Source organism: Trachinotus anak, unplaced genomic scaffold (genome assembly GCF_046630095.1).
Source record: "Trachinotus anak isolate AG129_WGS33_773 ecotype Australia unplaced genomic scaffold, CSIRO_AGI_Tana_v1 ptg000003l, whole genome shotgun sequence".
Taxonomy (NCBI): Eukaryota; Metazoa; Chordata; class Actinopteri; order Carangiformes; family Carangidae; genus Trachinotus; species Trachinotus anak.
The window spans coordinates 10,517,476-10,535,128 of NW_027273854.1; the positions used below are offsets into that span (position 1 = coordinate 10,517,476).

The following is a 17,653-nucleotide window of genomic DNA, read 5'->3' on the forward strand; positions in this document are numbered from 1 at the left end:
CATTCCTGTGTTAAAAAAGCTGGCTTCCCATCAGGATGCTCTGCTTGACTTAAAATATACAGTAGACCAGGAAAGTTTGGAAGAGGCTGAAGTGGGAGGGAGGAGGCGAGACTAAGGGGAGAGAAAGACTGATGGTTGCTTTGATCTTTGGAGGCCTTTCTGGATTTAAAAAAAAAAGGAAAAAAGTGTCTAAATCTCTTTTTCTAATGCTCAAGAAAACTCGACTAGTCAATCATAGAAGTGATTCTTAAAAATAGGCATGTGTGTTTAAAGGCTAGATGATAATACTCTTAACGATATCATACTTTTATTCACCTTAAAAAATAATAAGTGTATCTTATTTAAGCTGGTAGTCTCTTGACATTCCTGGCCAAACACTGTTGGAAATGAGTGGAACCCAGGACGAGTTTATACACGTTTTGTTTTGTTTTTGTTTTCTGTTTTTTTTTGTTTTGTTTTTTTTTTCTCCACTTGATTTTCAGGCAAGTGTGTAACAAGATGCGTATTCTCACTTCATAAATTTGTGGTGGAATGGGAAATGGGCATTTCAAGGCCAATAAAAGCCACCACATCAAATAAAACATCGCGGATCAAAAGAACCAACGCATGGACATTTTTTTCCCTCTATAAATTAAAAAGGGGGGTAGTCTGCCACGCTTGATCATGCCCTGAGTCCTGCCCCGCTCCTGCGATTGGCTGGACGGACACACAAGGGGGGAAAGTTTGAATAAAATACAAGAGCATGGCATGAGTGTTGTCGTTCAAGCTTGCGCGCTTGGTCCAGCAGCGCTTGGGTTGTACTAGACAGACGGGGGAGTAGTTGTAGCTGTAAGCTTGAAGCATATCCAGCGAATTCAACGGATGACTGTGGTTGATCTCGGAGGACTTTTGGTTTTAGTTGACATTAAGCTTCTGCGTCTCTGGGAGCGGGCGACAAGTGCTGCGGCGTCCTTTCAACCGTGCGTAATACTCGTTTCTTTCTCGGCTCCGTTTGTAAACTCCTGTGTTTATTGACGAGACGTTGCATTTGGAGGAAGGACATCTAACCCGGGGATAAGATGACAACGATCAGAATGGTTTCATCAGTGCTGCTGCTGGTGCTGATGCAGTCCGGAGCTCTTTGCGCACGGAGGTTCCGGGGTGGCCGCAACCCACAACCACGACGCGCAGCACCTCCTCCCACATACCGGGCCGACCGGGGTGACACCACGGAGAGCTTCCCTCTGGATTTCACCGCCGTGGAGGAGAACATGGATAACTTCATGACACAAGTCAAGAACCTGGCGCAGTCCCTGTACCCGTGCTCGGCGCAGAAGCTCGACTATGACATGAAGCTGAACTTTTTGGAGAATACATCAGTCACCTGCAACGACGGAAGTCCCGCGGGGTATGTACCGACTGAGCTTTACAAGTGTGATAGATCACGACTCCCATGTGGCTGGATCACCGACAGGTCACAGCAGGGTCAGCTGTGCAGCAGTGCACCCTGGAGCTAGTAGGGGTTGTTATTTTGCCGAAAGAGTTCTTTTGCACCACGTCCTGCTCCCCAAAGTATCCCACGTGTATCTGGCCTGAGGACAGCAATGCTCGGTTCAATGAACCTCAGAGTGCGCGGAAAATATATAGGTTTTCCCAATTCCTTTTCTTTTTTTTTTTTTCTTTTGGAAGCGATCCCTAAACATTTGAATTCAGAACAATATAACTAAATATAGGAATATTAAATAAATAAATTAGTAAACTTTCAAAACATCAAAAACAGGGCCATGTTCCAGGACAGAATGAGGTTCAGTCGGGATAAGATAGACAGCTGCTTCGCGTCAGCGAAGCGTGAAATTTGCGGATAGCCACATGGCCTATGCTTCATTTCCTTTGCTTCAAATTAGAATGCAGGATTTGCTCTGCAGAAAGTTCAGATTTAAGTTTTCAGACCCCCGCCCATCTCTCTGTCTGCCTCTCTCTCTCTCTCTGATGATCACATCCAGTGCGCTAACTGTTCCTATGAAAGATCTTTAGTCTGTGCTGTGTGAGGTGAACAATGGATCACTACTTGATCAACATTTGTTTACAATGACATCTACCGTTGACATGGTTGTTAAGCAGAAATCCATTTGGCAGTAAGAAAGCCTGCATGATTTCTCTGCTAAAGAGGGATAAGCCATGGTACTAAAAGCATATCAACAGCAGACAGACCCACTATATCTTCGACTGCATAATACATAAACAATGCCCAGTCCTATAGACACTCTCTTATATCCCATTTGGTAGCAGAAAGTCAAATTGTGAGCTAAACTGATTCTTTTATGCATAATACTGATAGCTGAGTTATGGGAAGTGGGGATGTGTCAGATAAATGGCAGCTGTAAAAGGTATATTTTTTATATTTATATCTTTACATAATTGTCTTTGAGAGCCAAGGGCCAAAGACAGTGGACTTCACTTGTGTCTCAAACTGCCAATGTATTATTCTGCATCACAAGAATAAAGTTTTTCACCACAATCAAAGAACAGTAGTTAAAGTGCTTGGGCCAAGTTGAAAGGTGCTGTTCACTATGTTTATCATGCGGTGTAGCCATTATTATTTACATTAGCCAGTATTATATAAATGCTTAACTGTTAACATTGTCCACACCATAACAGTTGGCCTGTTTGCCATTGTGCATAGGAACTCATCTAGGACCAGTTCAGTGATGGCCAGACTTGACTGAAATGGGTTTTGATATACATGTCTCTATATGGATTTAGTGTCCTGTCTAATTCCTGTTAAACCCCAGAGTGCCCGGTAGAAAGAGCTGTCCGTTAGCGTGGTAAAGCTCTTAGCCATGTAGAGACGCAGCATGAGGACAAGCGCAGGGGACAGTTACTGGCAGATGGCCGTTTCATTTACCACTTAGGTTGTTGTTCAGTTGAGATACTAATCCATCAGCTACTAACAGTGTTTTCCAGAGGGGTATTGTCACAATTACATACAAACAAGGATGAAATGTAAAAAAAAAACAACAAAAAAAAACAAAAAAACATTCGCTGGACAGTAAGGTGGAAGTGTGTGATTCATCCTTTCGAGTTGCACTTGTTAGAGTGAGTGGGTTGATGCAGTCCCTTTCCCTCTTGGCTTGCTCAGCTTGCCAAACCCATCTTTACTTTGGAAGTAGTAGGTAAGTAGAGTGCACGGTCCTCAGCCTACATCACTGACTGTGGCTCACAATAACAGTACAAGACGTTTACTGCAGCCAAAGTGTGATTCAGTGTCTGAGAAAACAACTCAGAGCTTCAGCCAAGTCTGTTTTCTTGAAAATCACTGAAATATTTCTGGCAATCCCTTGTGTTTAGTCATTGGTAAAGTTGGGTGGATACTCATTGAATTTAAAAAAAGACACAGAGGGACTTTTGGAGCACTTTCCTTCTGTGGCTAAAGCTACTTTATGCACCAGAAATGTTTAATTTGCCTCATCTTTAAATAAAGTACTCTGCTGTGATTTTGATATTGAATTAAAATTGAGTTTAGACACAGATGATGATGCATGTCCTGCAGCATGGGAGAATCAAGATAGCATTGCCCTCTTCTGGACTGACAACATACAGCACTCAACTCTTATATTCTTGCATGCATTAACTTCTTTTTAGTCCAACTGGCACAAAACGTTTATTTTATCTTACCCACAGGGCATTTCAGGGGCATTTTCTTTGGCGCATGTGGATGCAACACAAGAGCCAGTGTGTGTGTGTGTTGACATCTACACAGGCCAAATGAAGTTACGTTATTTCTCTTGGGCAGGAGCCTTGATTTTATCCACACTGTGTGTGAGGACAATGCTGGGGAACGATGAGCTCAGAGTAAAGAGCTTATGATGGTACATTGGCTATTCTTGCTACATTGAACATGACATCTACAGTACAAACAGGATAGGGGACTGGATGATGTTTATCTCCTGCCTGTTCACTAGATCAGTTTCATAAGTGCAGAAGATACACACAACCTCATTGTTCTCTGCTGTGTCCTCACTGAATTTATGTTGGCGGAATGACATTTTTGCTGTTTTCTGTCACCTTTTTCAGATAGCAATCAACAACAGGATATCCTTGTTTAGATAAAAGAAAAGGATGATGTCATGTGTGTTTTTGTTTCATGCTTGGATACCATCACTGATGGTAGAAACAGTGAGGTTATTGCTTTCCAGCGTTTAGCTCATCTTTCTCTCTCTGAATAAGAAAGTACACCGTATCAAAACTGTGGAATGTGGCCGTTGTTTAGATATATTCTTATGCAGGCAGTATAAATAACCCTTGAGCAATTGATAATCTTATTTGTGTATTTTAATTATCCGCATGCAACTCAAGCATAACTGGCACGCCAGTTACGATGTGTTGATTTATATCGTTTGGTCTCTTGTAGGTACTACCTGAAAGAATCACGAGGGAGCAGACGGTGGTTGATATTCTTAGAGGGTCAGTATTAAAGATTGATTTTACTGATTTCATTTCATTTCAACCTCCAGTTAAGAATGATGAATAACTGTAGAGAATTTGTGTGAAAAAATGATCTAAGTTGTGTTTGCTGTGTGTAATCTATGTCCAGGTGGCTGGTACTGCTTCAACAAGGAGAACTGTGATAGCCGATATGAGACCATGAGGAGACTAATGAGCTCATCCAAGTGGCCCCAAACTAAAACAGGTCAGTTTCAGCAAGTCTGAGTAGTTCACTACACTCCCATCTGCACTAGTCTGGCCTGTGGCAAAACCCTGACCTCCTCATGTGGTGAAAAGAGTACCCAGATCCTACTGTAATGTCTCAGAAATTAAACATCTGTGCTCATCTGTAGTGCTATTGAGTCTGACACCCGGTCATGTAGCTGTGGTGTAGGGCTACCTGGCGCCCACTGCTGTGGCAACAGAGACGCCTCCCTCTCTCATTGCAGTGTAATAACTGTAATCCATGTGGTAATGATGATGAGGAAGAAGAGGACGTGCCTAGGAGTGCCAGGATGGCTAATGATACATGTTGACCTGTCTCGTCTCTGTAGGCACCGGGATCCTGTCTCCACTGCCTGAGGAGAACCCTCACTGGTGGAATGCCAACATGGTGTAAGTTGACTTGTGTTTGTGTGCTTATTGACGCACAGTTTTTAATCATAGGTCCCAACCTTTAACTGTACGTTGGTTGTGCAGGTTCCTCCCGTACTGCTCCAGCGATGTGTGGAGCGGTGCTACAGCCAAAACAGAGCAAAGTAAGAAATGACTGAAAGATCAAAATCATAACTACTCTATCGTTAGTGCTGAGTGCTCTTTTATAGTTCCACTCTTCTTTGTCTTGTGTGTAGGTGGCTATGCCTTCATGGGCTCACTGATTATTCAGGAAGTTGTGAAGGACCTGCTGAACAAAGGTCTGGACAATGCCAAGGTCCTCCTATTAGCAGGAAGCAGGTATGTTTTGATTGTAAGTTCAAAATCCTCTACATCCCATTCACATTTCCTCTATAACTACCAATGTGAAAAAGTCATATTTCTGTGTGCAGTGCGGGCGGCACTGGGGTCCTGCTGAATGTGGACCGTGTGGCAGAGCTGCTGGAGGGACTAGGTCACACCGGGATACAAGTGCGTGGTCTGTCTGATTCTGGCTGGTTCCTGGACAACAAGCAGTACCACTGCACGGACTGTGTGGACACTGTCAGCTGTGCCCCCACAGAGACTATCAAGAGAGGCATCAAGTAAGGAAGCCGATTAATATTATCATAAAATGTTAAAAGAGAAGATTTGTGGTAGTATTAGTATAGGATTAGTAGTAGTAGTAGTAGTAGTAGTAGTAGTAGTGGTCAGCTGATGAGATTATCAGGTTGCTAGTTTGGACATCATGTCTTATCTGTACTTTTTACCTGCCCTGTCAGGTACTGGGGAGGAGTGGTGCCAGAGAGGTGCAGGCAGGCCCATCAAGGAGAGGAGTGGAACTGTTTCTTTGGATACAGAGTGTTTCCATCAATAAAAAGTGAGTCTGCAGTCTCATTCAGTGCCATGTAAAATTCAAACATATATATCTTAATAATCTTTATCTTATATTTATCTTCCATTTGCCGTACGCAGGCCCTGTGTTTGTGGTCCAGTGGCTCTTTGATGAGGCCCAGTTGACAGTGGACAACATCCAGCTAACAGGCCAACCTGTGCAGGAAGGCCAGTGGCGCTACATCCAAAATCTGGGTATAGAGCTGCGGAACACACTCAAAGATGTCCCGTAAGTTTATGTCTCCATATATTAGGAAAATTATTTAAGTAGGATTATTGCTACATACAGATTGATTTGATTTTTCTCACTATTTTCAGGGCTATGTTTGCTCCAGCGTGCCTATCTCATGAAGTCATCACCAGAAAGTGAGTATGATTTAATTTTCACACCTCCTTTTCCGGTGTATATTTATCAGTGGGACATGAAACTTTGCGCTTAGGATGTTCTACCTGTGAGCTGACAGCGCCCCCTTGTGTTGTATTCTAGTTACTGGATTGACGTGCAGGTTAAAGGCACCTCTTTGCCTCGAGCGCTGCACTGCTGGGACCGGAGCCTCCACGACAACAGGAACAACAAAGCCCCTCCCAAAGGGTGCCCTGTACATTTGATTGACAGCTGCCCATGGCCACACTGCAACCCCACCTGCCCAACCATCCGAGACCAGTTCACAGGGCAAGAGATGAATGTCATTCAGTTCCTCATGCACATGGGCTTTGATGTGCAGAAGATGGCTCAGCAGCAGGGCATGGACCCAAGCAAGCTACTGGGCATGCTCAGCAGCGGCAGCTAAAGGGACACACACACGCACACACACACTCTCAGTATCTCCAAGCTAAGCCCAAACAGGGCTGTCTGGTCTCTCTGGCCAGTCTCCCATGCCTGATACCTCCAAGTACCCATCCACCTTCACAACCCATTCTACCTATGGTCTATTCCCCTCTGACCTCCTGTTTACTTTAGTCCAAACCTCAGTCATACAAAGGGGCTTCGATTTTGTCCCACAATCCCTTTCCTCACAGTACTGGTGACAGGTACAGGGGCAACATGCCACCATGACAAGGCACAACTCTCTGCTACTCTCCATTTAAATTATCTTTTGCTTTGTAAAAGAAAAAAATATCACGAATGTAATCCAGTTTTAAGGATGCTCATTGATGTTTTGGTTTTTTTATATTCTTTTCATCCTTCCATATAGATTATATTTAGTCATTGTTTAAGAAGAAAACACTACAATGACGTAAGGATGCTGTCTTTTTTTACGTAGTCACTATAGAGTATATGAGGGTATAATTTTCAGTACATTTCAAACTGTTTTATAACTTGGTTCAACAAACATCTCAAACATCAAAAACAGGGACGTCTGATAAGTTGAGAAAAGCACTGGATCAGGAAGGACATTTTGTATTTACCTCTAAAACAATGGCAAGAACGATAGAAAGAGATAAGTGATGGTAATACTCCTCTAATCAATTTAACACACTCTTTACATACTTAGGCTAAAGAAATTAAAGCTACAAATATCAGATGTTATTCTTGCTAAAGAACTAAAAAGAAACAAAAAAATCATCAAAATGAAAAGAAGATGCTCCACACAGTCTTTATTGTTATCATGGGATAAACAGAAAAGGTCCCCGTGTCTCTTGTTCTCGACAGTGTTGGAATCTAAGTGGCGTATTTTCGACAGCAGTGATGATGCCATGATGTCCGGTTCAGTCATGTTCTGAAACAGATTGTGGTGCTAAGCTGGACCTGGAAACACTTCAGGGTCTATCAGTAGCTATATACATTCACCACAGTGCCATTACATATAGCCTATACCTCTTTGTCAGAGGCTGCATCACCACGAGAAGACCGTTCAAACCCAATCAAAGGGTATTCATTCATATTAGGTCACCTCAGTAGTTCAGCAATCCTCAGATCAATGCAATGAACATTTAAAGGGAGACAAATATCATGTATTGTATATTTTTTTTGAGTATTTGTATAGGTTCTTTCAAGTGTTCACTATTGCAACTCCCTGCTTATATTTCATAATAGAGATCACTTTTTAATATAATGACAATGTTGTATGTAATGATGTCTTTATAAATGATGTTTTTAAAGGACCTCTATTTCGCATCACACCAGAGAAGGAAAGGTATTACTAATTGTAATTTTATTCTGTAACATATTTTTTAACAGAAAAAAAACTCAAGCTACATTGGTAATTTACATATTTATTTTGTTATGTAAATCATATTTATAAGTGCTATTTTCACAGAGAAGTGATTCTTTGTAAATTGTAAATACATTGCTGTTTTTTCTCTTTGTGTTGATTGCATGTCTTTGTATCAGACCTAAAAGAAAAGACACATTACATATACTACAAGGTAAATATTGCTGTGCAGTCTTGTTATTGTTATGATGATGCTTATTACTATTATTACTACTATCACTACCATTAGGAGAGGTAGTAAAAGTTCAGTATTAGTATTTGCACAATTCTCATTCCTATTTTACACTCACGGTACAAAAAGCTTTAGCAGGAGGTGAGTTCACCAGCTCCCTCAGGCTCCCATCAATGTTTGCCACTATTTTGACACATCTGATCATGGATACGAGTCTAAGGGTACACACACTGACAGTCAATGGTTTTTTAACACCTTGTTTCTGTTAAATCTCAAGCAACGCAGTCAGTCCCCTAAAATGAAAAAAATATTTCAGAATAGGTTAAGTGAATTAAGAAATGTTTGAGTTTTCATTTAATTGCAATTGACCCATAACTGATGGGAAATGACCTGATGAACTGATAATTAAACAACCAGTTTACAATATATTTTCCAGTTCTGCAGTACCAAAGGTGATATATTCACTAGCTAAAGCTTCTCTGCATAGTTTAAAAGGTCACTTTCTCATGGTGTGATCCTTCCCCAGCCATAACATTTTGTTTAATACACTCACAGTCTTTATGATAAATGGCCTGCTGTTATTAATCCAATGCGCTTTCAGTCACCTATTCACACATACACTCCCATCAAAACAAGGCCTGTGATTAGTGCACATCCCACTCTTCCTGCTGAAACACTGCCATCTTTACACACCCTCATCAACTTCTGGGTTTGTTGCTGGTCTAAGTAAGCCACTGTCTCAGTTTGGGCCACTTTGGCAATTTCTCTGTAAAATGATTCCGAGAATTAACAGCTTGAGCAAGAAATCTACAGCTTGAGAGTTTTTTTCCAATAATGAGTTTCATGCAGTCCATCATCACAGACTGAAACCTTATAAGTCTACTCAGAAAACCTACTTTGCAGGCCTATGTGGACTAAGTTATGGCAGGTTAACTAGAACTTTAAAAGAGTACTCTGTCGGTTTAGGTGTCAGACTCACCATGGACAAAAGGAGAAAAAAGGGAGAAAAACTGAAACATATATTGCCTTTATTATTCCTTGCATGCTTCCACCTTGTCAAAACATGGAGTATACATTAAGCACAATGCAACTTGACCCCTGACAGCTTGGTTGGAGATTTAGGTGTGATACGTTAGTATTAGTTAATATAGCCTCGAGCCACTGCCCTCAGGGTGAGGTGAGGAGTGAATCTCTTTTCTTTCTTTCTTCTTTCTTTCTTTTTTCTTTCTAACTAAAAAGACTTAATACAACTGTTTTCACATATGCAGGAGTGCAACCCAAGACCTGTAAACGGACGAGTAAAATCATTGGTGTAACCCTTTAAGAACATAGAGGGAGTAACTGATTCTAACTACATTTATAAAGATAAATATGTTCTCTACACCAGTCCAATTAAAGCAGTCTAATTAGTAAGAGTGATCTAGACCATTTCCAGTGAATTACAAAGATAGAAACATTTATTATATCATTTATATCTATTCTTTATTTCTATACATTTTTTTCATAATAGGGTATTTACAAAAATGCATAGCATCGGATTTAGAAAATATATTGTTCATATGACATGTTCAAAAACTTCACAAACCATTTGATGCAACTTCAAAAGCTGTTTTAGTTGGTGGTTTTCTGTAAGAATCACCTTGCACACTGTAAATCATAAATCACAGCATACTACTATCACAGGTTAAAGTATTTTAAGTAACTGCTAATCAATTTCCACTTCCCTCTCACATGTATAGCTCAAATCTGTCTTCACTTGTGTATAATCATCCATCTGGACCTGTATGTAATTTCTGTCTCTAATGGGAGTCTTATTCTTCCCCCCTGTCATTACACTGCATATAAATGCCAGTTTCTTACTGAGGGTGGCTCTGACTCAGCCTCTCTGGGTGCTCCCTAGAAATACGACTCCCATGCTGCCTGCCACATGTAGCCTCCCACCCCTCTGTGGAATATAGACCCCCTATTTATAGAGCTGGCGAGGCCTGTAACCCTGGGCTCGGCACAAACTTTCATTTAAACAGCCACCCCTAGCAATCCACTGAGTGCACACTGACACACGCAGGACACATGAGAGAGAGGGTGTGTGTTTGTGTGAGCAAGAAAGAGTGGGAGACCAAATCCAAGCGGCATAGGGAGACTGAAGCAGTGAGACAAAGAGCAAGAGACAGAGCAGTTTGAGTGATTTTCACAGACAGTTCAGGGCCTACAGTGAAGACATTACAGGGATCGCATCATGGAGAAATGGGACTTGACTGACAAGACAGCAAACTAGTCCACCTGTTCGGCACCGAGGGCTATTGTTGGAAGATTGATCTCTGCATTTGACTTACAGAGAAAAGCTCATTGGACAAGCCTTTGCTTTACTGTAAACCTTTGATGCACTGGACAACTTGGTGATTGAAGAGAGCAAGCAAGGGAAAACCAAGATTTCTGAGGACTTATACTCCAGCTTTGAGTAAGACCAGGATCATACTCTTATTCTCTATAACACTATAAAAAAGACCGATACCAGTGTCAAAAAAGTTATAGAAAAAAGGTTCTATATGCCTAGTTTATAGACTTAGTCAGCCAGGTTGTGACATTTGGTCAAAACAAAACTTACCAGTCAAGAAGATAAAGGTCTAACTAAATGTCAGTTAAAATTAAAAACTGCAGCACAAACTTGTATATAACAGTGTATAAATGTAACTTCAGCCCAGTGCTGTAATTACAAAGCAAGCCCAGGGAAAAATTATAAGGGAGGAAGGAAAGGGTGAGGTCTGTGACGAGAGAAACAAGTAGGCCGCAAGGACACCAAGACAGAGAACAGGGCGTCGAGAATCTTACCAAGAAAAAAAAACTGCTTCTGGGGGACAACGCACACCATGGATCATCATGGAGGACACTACCTCAACAAAGATGCTGTGTTGTCACCTTTAGGTGCAGCACGAATGTGCCAGATGCTACTTGGCTGCACTATAATGGCCCTTGTGTCCCACAGTGCAGGCTACAGTGCCACCTATGGAACCTTCTGCATGTTTGTGTGGTGCTTCTGCTTTGCCGTGACACTGGTCGTGTTCACCTTGGACATTACAAGGCTCCACACATGCATGCCCATTTCCTGGGATAACTTCACTGTGGCCTTTGCCATGCTGGCAACTCTGATGTACATCACTGCCTCTGTGGTCTACCCTGTTTACTTCCTCCAGACAGAGTGCCCTGATGAAAGCTGTGAGGTTCAAATCTACCGCATTGCTGTCACTGTCTGCTCCTGTGTCTGCTGTTTCCCCTACGGAGCTGAGGTGTTCCTAACTCGAGCCAAACCAGGGGCTGTGGTGGGTTATATGGCCACCGTGTCCGGTCTACTCAAGGTGGTCCAGGGTTTTGTGGCCTGCATCATTTTTGGGGCCCTGGCCAATGACAGTGAGTACAACCACTACATTGCAACCCAGTACTGTGTGGTGGTGTACAGCCTGTGCTTCTCCGTGACTGTGATAGTGGTCATTCTGACAGTTTCTGGAAGGACCTCGGCCCTGCGCTTCCCCTTTGACCGATTTGTAGTTGTCTACACCTTCTTTGCCGTGATCCTCTACCTCAGCACCGCACTGATCTGGCCCATCTTCAGCTTTGATAAGAAATACGGCACCACTTCTCGTCCTGAGGACTGCCCACGTGGAGAATGTCCCTGGGACAGTAAGCTTGTGGTGGCAGTGTTCACCAATGTCAACCTAATCTTATATTTTATTGATCTTGTTTACTCCCAGAGGATTCGCTTTGTCTCCAGCTCTGCTGTCTGAAAATGTTACCCCTCAAGACCATTAAGCCTCAGAGACAAATAAAGGTTTGTGCATTCAACATGCCCCCAACAGTCAGGTCTCTGTGAAGATCTCATTCCCTTGAATCCATGAATTTATGGTGTTATACCTGTGTTTTTTTTATCATCAGTATTCATTATTATTATACTATTGGGCCTCTGTTGTAGGCAACAAAACTGACAGTATTAGCGATGATATGTGCTACAAACTTGAGAAAAGACCTTTCTCCAGTTCTGCGGGGACCTACCGGGAAGAGCACGCCAGGTGCACCGTTGAGCTGATCTCAGCAACTTTGTACACAGAGGACTCTGGGAAATACGTCCATCTCAGCACCTTCCTCTCCAAGTTCCTTTGGTGGTCTCAAACAAGACAGACCTATGCAAGTGTGTGATAATGATTACAGTATCAGTACAGTGCCATGTCAGGCAGACACCCTCAGTCTTACAAAGACTAAGCAATTTATTTAATTGTATAAAAATAATGAAAATATGTCTCATAGAGATGCATAGTATTAAGTCTACAGTACGCACTGAATGTAGCTTTTGGTTTTGGCTTTATAGCCATTTTGCTGTTGTTGTCTTTCCAATTTACATTATATTCCTCATACGTGTGATGTCAAAAAAATTCAAGTTTATTAGGCTTTTCCTGTTATCCACTGAATGTTAAATGTATCTGATACATGAACGTTTTTTGAAGGCAAAAGTTTGACAACAGTATCAAATCAATTGTTTGTGATAAGCACAATCATGCAGTTTAATATTACTTAATTTGCTATGTTTCTGATATGTTCAATGTTTAATAAAATATCATATTGTGGGCTGGTCTTTGTGTTGTTGGCCTCTTTGATTTCACTGTCTATTGCTTTCCATGACATAGTTGATATGTGAACCTTTATTTTAAACTTATTTTAAGACTCTTACAATCAAAATTTAAATCGTTTGTGCTAATAATAAGTAGCCTACGTTTGATTCATAGCTTAAATAAATCAAATTAGCTCCAAATTTCAACAATTTGTAGGGCACTGGGGTGATATATAAATTTGTTAAATCTGCACAGTGTTATGAAAAAAAAAAAATTGTTTCTAATTTGCGAGCTGGATGAGAGCATCCATATTTGCTTTACTTGCTTTACCAAGTATTTAGCTTTACCAAAGCTTTACCAAACCTTTACCAAAGGTGCGCTGGTGAATACTTGAGCAACTTGTTTACTTGTCAGTGTAAAGTGCATGAGACGGATAAACGAACAAGATAAAGAAAAATATGGAGCACTGATGAAATTAAATAAAACACAGGCAACATACATCTGAGCGTTATGTAGGTTACACGTTGCCTCCCACCGGCTTTCTGAGTCAGGGTAACATGTCTGTCTCCGTTCCCAGATTGCTGTCTCTCCCATGCAGTTCAAGCTCTTCGCCAGTAGATGTGAGTAAAGTGCCGCCGTCCTCAGCGACTTTTCCACCCCCGCGGCATTACCTGATGCAACTGGCTTTACAGAGCCCAGCCCACTGCTGTCAATCCACCACGGTGATTGGTCAAACGTGGCCAGACGTACAAGTTCATTGGCTCTTTCGCTTGTCAGTCAAATTTCTGTCCAAGGTACAGTACAGCCCGAGCCAGCCCGGGCCACGTTGACAGTGATATAACTTCAGGTGTTTTTGTTGGACGGTACCTGTGTTGTTTGGCGAGTCGGTGAAGTGAGGAGCTCTTCGATATATTCGTAAGTTTTTTTTTATTTTTTCCCCCCACTACGTAAACATTTACTGCCAGTTGTTGTGGCTGCTGCGTGTTTAGAAATGTCGCCTCGCTTAATAAGGAAGTTGAGGTTTGTTTACTACCATGGCACAGGACGCCCAGAGCTGCAGTCGTTGGACTCAGCAAATCGGTTTGTTAAGATGAAATGTGCTCATTCCTGCTAACGTAACTGTTTTCAACTACACACAAACAGGTAGAATGAGTGTGGGTTTCATAGGGGCGGGTCAGCTGGCCCACGCTCTGGTGAGAGGCTTCACGGCTGCAGGTGAGTTTTCAATCATCCTTTACCGTGCGCGTATTATTTAAGATTGATTTGTGGTTTTGATATATGTTGATTGCAATCAGACACGAAAATGATTTCTGGACATTTTTTTCTCCTTCCTCCTTCAAGGCGTGATTGCCACCCACAAAATCACAGCCAGTTCCCCAGACACAGATCTCCCAACAGTGCAGGGACTGCGGGTGGGTAGACAATTAGGGATGGGTATTATTAATTATCTCTGTAATTTTGTTTAATTCAGGATACGATTTTTTGTGCATTCTGTTATTGACAAAAATACTGCTTTGCTTGCATGTTATGTATTCCCATGTATACTTCTGTCCAGTAGAATACTTAAAGACGTGTTATTTGTACAGAAATTGGGTGTGAATTTCACCACCAGCAACAAAGAGACAGTGATCCAGAGTGATGTTCTCTTCCTGGCTGTGAAGCCCCACATCATTCCTTTTGTACTGGATGAGATTGGATCGGACATTGAAGATCGTCACCTTATTGTGTCCTGTGCAGCAGGTGTCACCATCAGCTCCATAGAGAAGGCAAGTCATAGCCCTCTGTCTTCCCACAGTAGTTACAGAACAGAAATAGTTAATAGCTTAACTGGAAGAATAGTCAAATATCTTATTGATCTGTCAGTCCTTCATTTTTGTGGTTATCTTGGATAAGACAATAGTGCATGCACAGTATTTAGCTTAGAGATATTTGAAGGTGAGTAATGTGGATATGATGCTCAGCAGGTAGATGCTGTTTGGTTGCTGTAAAATTGAAATCGAAACTGGATCCTGAGCTCTGCCTTTTAAAAGCAGAAAAACACATTATTTAAACTGTCATGTAGGACATAGTGATAATTGTAATCCCTGATGGCATCTAGTTTCACATTAACATCACGTTGATATGTTTCTTCCAGCTCTAGATGATAGATAATGCTGGTAAAATTCATGCCTTTATTAAGTGTTCAGCCTCTTGGCTATTAGGAATACACAGCCACGTAATTTCAATACAAGGCTCTCTCTCTGTTTTTTTTGTGGTCTGAGCTCAGCAGACCCTCAGGCAAAACAGTCACATGACATAACATGACATTGGTTAGCTACTTATAAATATATAAAGTTAGATTGTTTAATCTTAATAGATGTTAAAATTTTTGTGGCACATAAAAGCATATGCAACTTCTACTATATTTATTATATGAATTGTGATGTATGTTAGGTTTGATAAAGTTAAAGGATAGATTCATGTTTTTCAAGTCAATATGCCAATATGTACACTGAAACAGCTTTGCTTGCTGTAATCATTCCTCCGGTTCATTTTGGCTATTGAAAGATTCCTTCCAACTGTGTGTCCAGTGTAAGAGATGGGGGACAGACAAATATTTAATTAGTTTATCTAAGTTAATATGAGCATTCAGCAGTCTAATTTAGTCACATCAAATCAGTATCTTGCAAAGTTACAGTCTTTTAGTGCAAATTTCATGCTTTCTGTTGCCATTCAAAACTCCACAGCAAACACAAAAATTCAAAGAGAGAATTCTGAGCACCTGACTACAGTTTTAAGACAGACTTCAAAAAATGGGAACCTATTCTTTGAAGTTTTAAAACTATAAATGAGCCCAATTCTGTCTGTATTGTACAAGGCAGTCCATGAAATAGTGCATTGCTATCCCTTGCAGAAGCTGCAGCAGTATCGCTCTGCTCCAAAGGTAATGCGTTGCATGACCAACACTCCGGTGGTGGTGCGCGAAGGGGCCACTGTGTACGCCACAGGCACCCATGCAAAGGTGGAGGATGGAAAGCTTCTGGAGCAGCTGATGGCCAGTGTAGGATACTGCACGGAGGTGGAAGAGGACCTGATCGATGCCGTTACTGGCCTCAGCGGTAGTGGTCCAGCTTATGTGCGTTAATTATATCATATCCACTGAGTTTTGGAATACTGTCTTAACTTAAAGAATTGTATTTTGGATGGTATTTCCTCATTTTGATGACTGTGGCCTTGCAGGCATTCACAGCTGTAGATGCTCTTGCTGATGGTGGAGTGAAAATGGGCCTAAACAGGAGACTGGCTGTACGGCTCGGAGCCCAGGCCCTGCTGGTATGGTCTTTATCTTTTAAACAAATAAACGTGTTACATGTTTTTTTTTTTAGTTGTATTGTTTTACGGTTGGTGCCGGAAGTTTAAATGTAGGTCTCGTAGTTTTGTTTAGTTGGATTAGTTTTTTCATTATTTTCTTTTCAGACAGGGCCATTCCAACCCATGAGTACTCAGTAGTCATTACTACATAATTATTTGAGTACTCAGCACCCATGGTCAGAACTCGGCCATCTTTGAACCCGCCTTCATTTTGATCCCTGCTATACACCTGTTGACAAAATCTGTGCACAGACATATAACCGTGCTAAAGTACTCAAAACTACCTCTGTGGCAGTTACCGCTGTAGTAGGTGTCTACATTAACACATTTTGCCATGATGACACACAAACACACAGACTCACAAGATGAAAACAAACCCAGCTCCAATGTGTTACCTGGTGAAAACAGATTGTTTATGACATAATCAGTATTGTGTTGGACTGATATGGATATTACTGTGTTGCTTCAAAGGGAGCAGCTCGAATGCTGTTGGACTCAGAGCAGCACCCTGGGCAGCTCAAGGACAATGTGTGTTCACCAGGGGGCGCCACTATCCACGCCCTACATGTTATGGAGAGTGGTGGATTCCGCAGCCTTCTGATTAATGCTGTAGAGGCCTCCTGTGTTAGGACTAGGTATGTTGATAAGAAAAAAATGCAAGACAAACAAACAAACAAATCATATTCCCTGTCATACTGATGCAAGAATGCTTTTAAGTTAATTGTGATACTAGTGTGGCCAAAGGATGATTCTTTTTTTTAAGTACATAATTCAAACAGTAGATGGAGCCATGTGCAAATTATTTTAATTATGTCCTCTGCTTACTAATTACTTAATGTGCTAAATGTATACATCACATACTACTTTGTAAATGCCTCTGTGTTCCTGACCTTCTCTAAAAAGGGAACTTCAGTTTTTGGCTGACCAAGAGAAGATCTCCCCAGCCGCCATAAAGAAAACAACTCTGGACAAAGTGCTGCAGCAGCCAGGAGTGACCGCAGACGCTGTTGGAGTCAGATCCCGTGGGATCAGTATCTTCAACAGCAGCAAACCCAGGATCAAGAAGAACTGATAATTTTTTTGTCTGGCAGAGAGACTGTACGCTTTAATATGACATGTCACATCACTGACGATGCAGTATAGGCTGTCAATGTACCACTCCTGGCAGATAATTGTTGAAAGATAAGGTAACCAAGTGGACTGCTTTCTAGAAAAAAAAAAAATCAAGTGAATTTGGGATGAAAACTTTATGAGCAATATTATATTTGTATAATGAAACGTCTTTCCTTTGTAGTGTTTCATGTCGTTTATTGGTACCTCCCCAT

The 17,653-nt window shown here is 41.5% G+C and overlaps 3 protein-coding genes across 3 annotated transcripts; all 3 read left to right on the plus strand.

Annotated features, from left to right (window-relative positions):
- Nucleotides 1-756: 756 nt before the first annotated feature.
- Nucleotides 757-8,366, plus strand: notum1a (notum, palmitoleoyl-protein carboxylesterase a). The gene is made up of 11 exons (XM_071473575.1): nt 757-1,387; nt 4,391-4,443; nt 4,574-4,669; nt 5,019-5,079; nt 5,164-5,222; nt 5,316-5,418; nt 5,511-5,702; nt 5,880-5,977; nt 6,073-6,220; nt 6,310-6,357; nt 6,479-8,366. Exons 1-11 carry the CDS (start codon nt 1,059-1,061, stop codon nt 6,780-6,782), a joined length of 1,491 nt encoding a protein of 496 aa, XP_071329676.1. The 5' UTR covers nt 757-1,058; the 3' UTR covers nt 6,783-8,366.
- Nucleotides 8,367-9,862: 1,496 nt separating this feature from the next.
- On the plus strand, nt 9,863-13,000 carry LOC139616228 (myeloid-associated differentiation marker-like protein 2). The gene has a single exon (XM_071473576.1). It carries the CDS (start codon nt 11,247-11,249, stop codon nt 12,156-12,158), a length of 912 nt encoding a protein of 303 aa, XP_071329677.1. The 5' UTR covers nt 9,863-11,246; the 3' UTR covers nt 12,159-13,000.
- A 755-nt stretch (nt 13,001-13,755) lies between these two features.
- Nucleotides 13,756-17,610, plus strand: pycr1a (pyrroline-5-carboxylate reductase 1a). The gene is made up of 8 exons (XM_071473577.1): nt 13,756-13,892; nt 14,121-14,192; nt 14,319-14,389; nt 14,564-14,743; nt 15,871-16,092; nt 16,197-16,289; nt 16,800-16,963; nt 17,232-17,610. The coding sequence occupies exons 2-8, from the start codon at nt 14,126-14,128 to the stop codon at nt 17,398-17,400; spliced, it is 966 nt and encodes a 321-aa protein (XP_071329678.1). The 5' UTR covers nt 13,756-13,892; nt 14,121-14,125; the 3' UTR covers nt 17,401-17,610.
- Nucleotides 17,611-17,653: the final 43 nt, after the last annotated feature.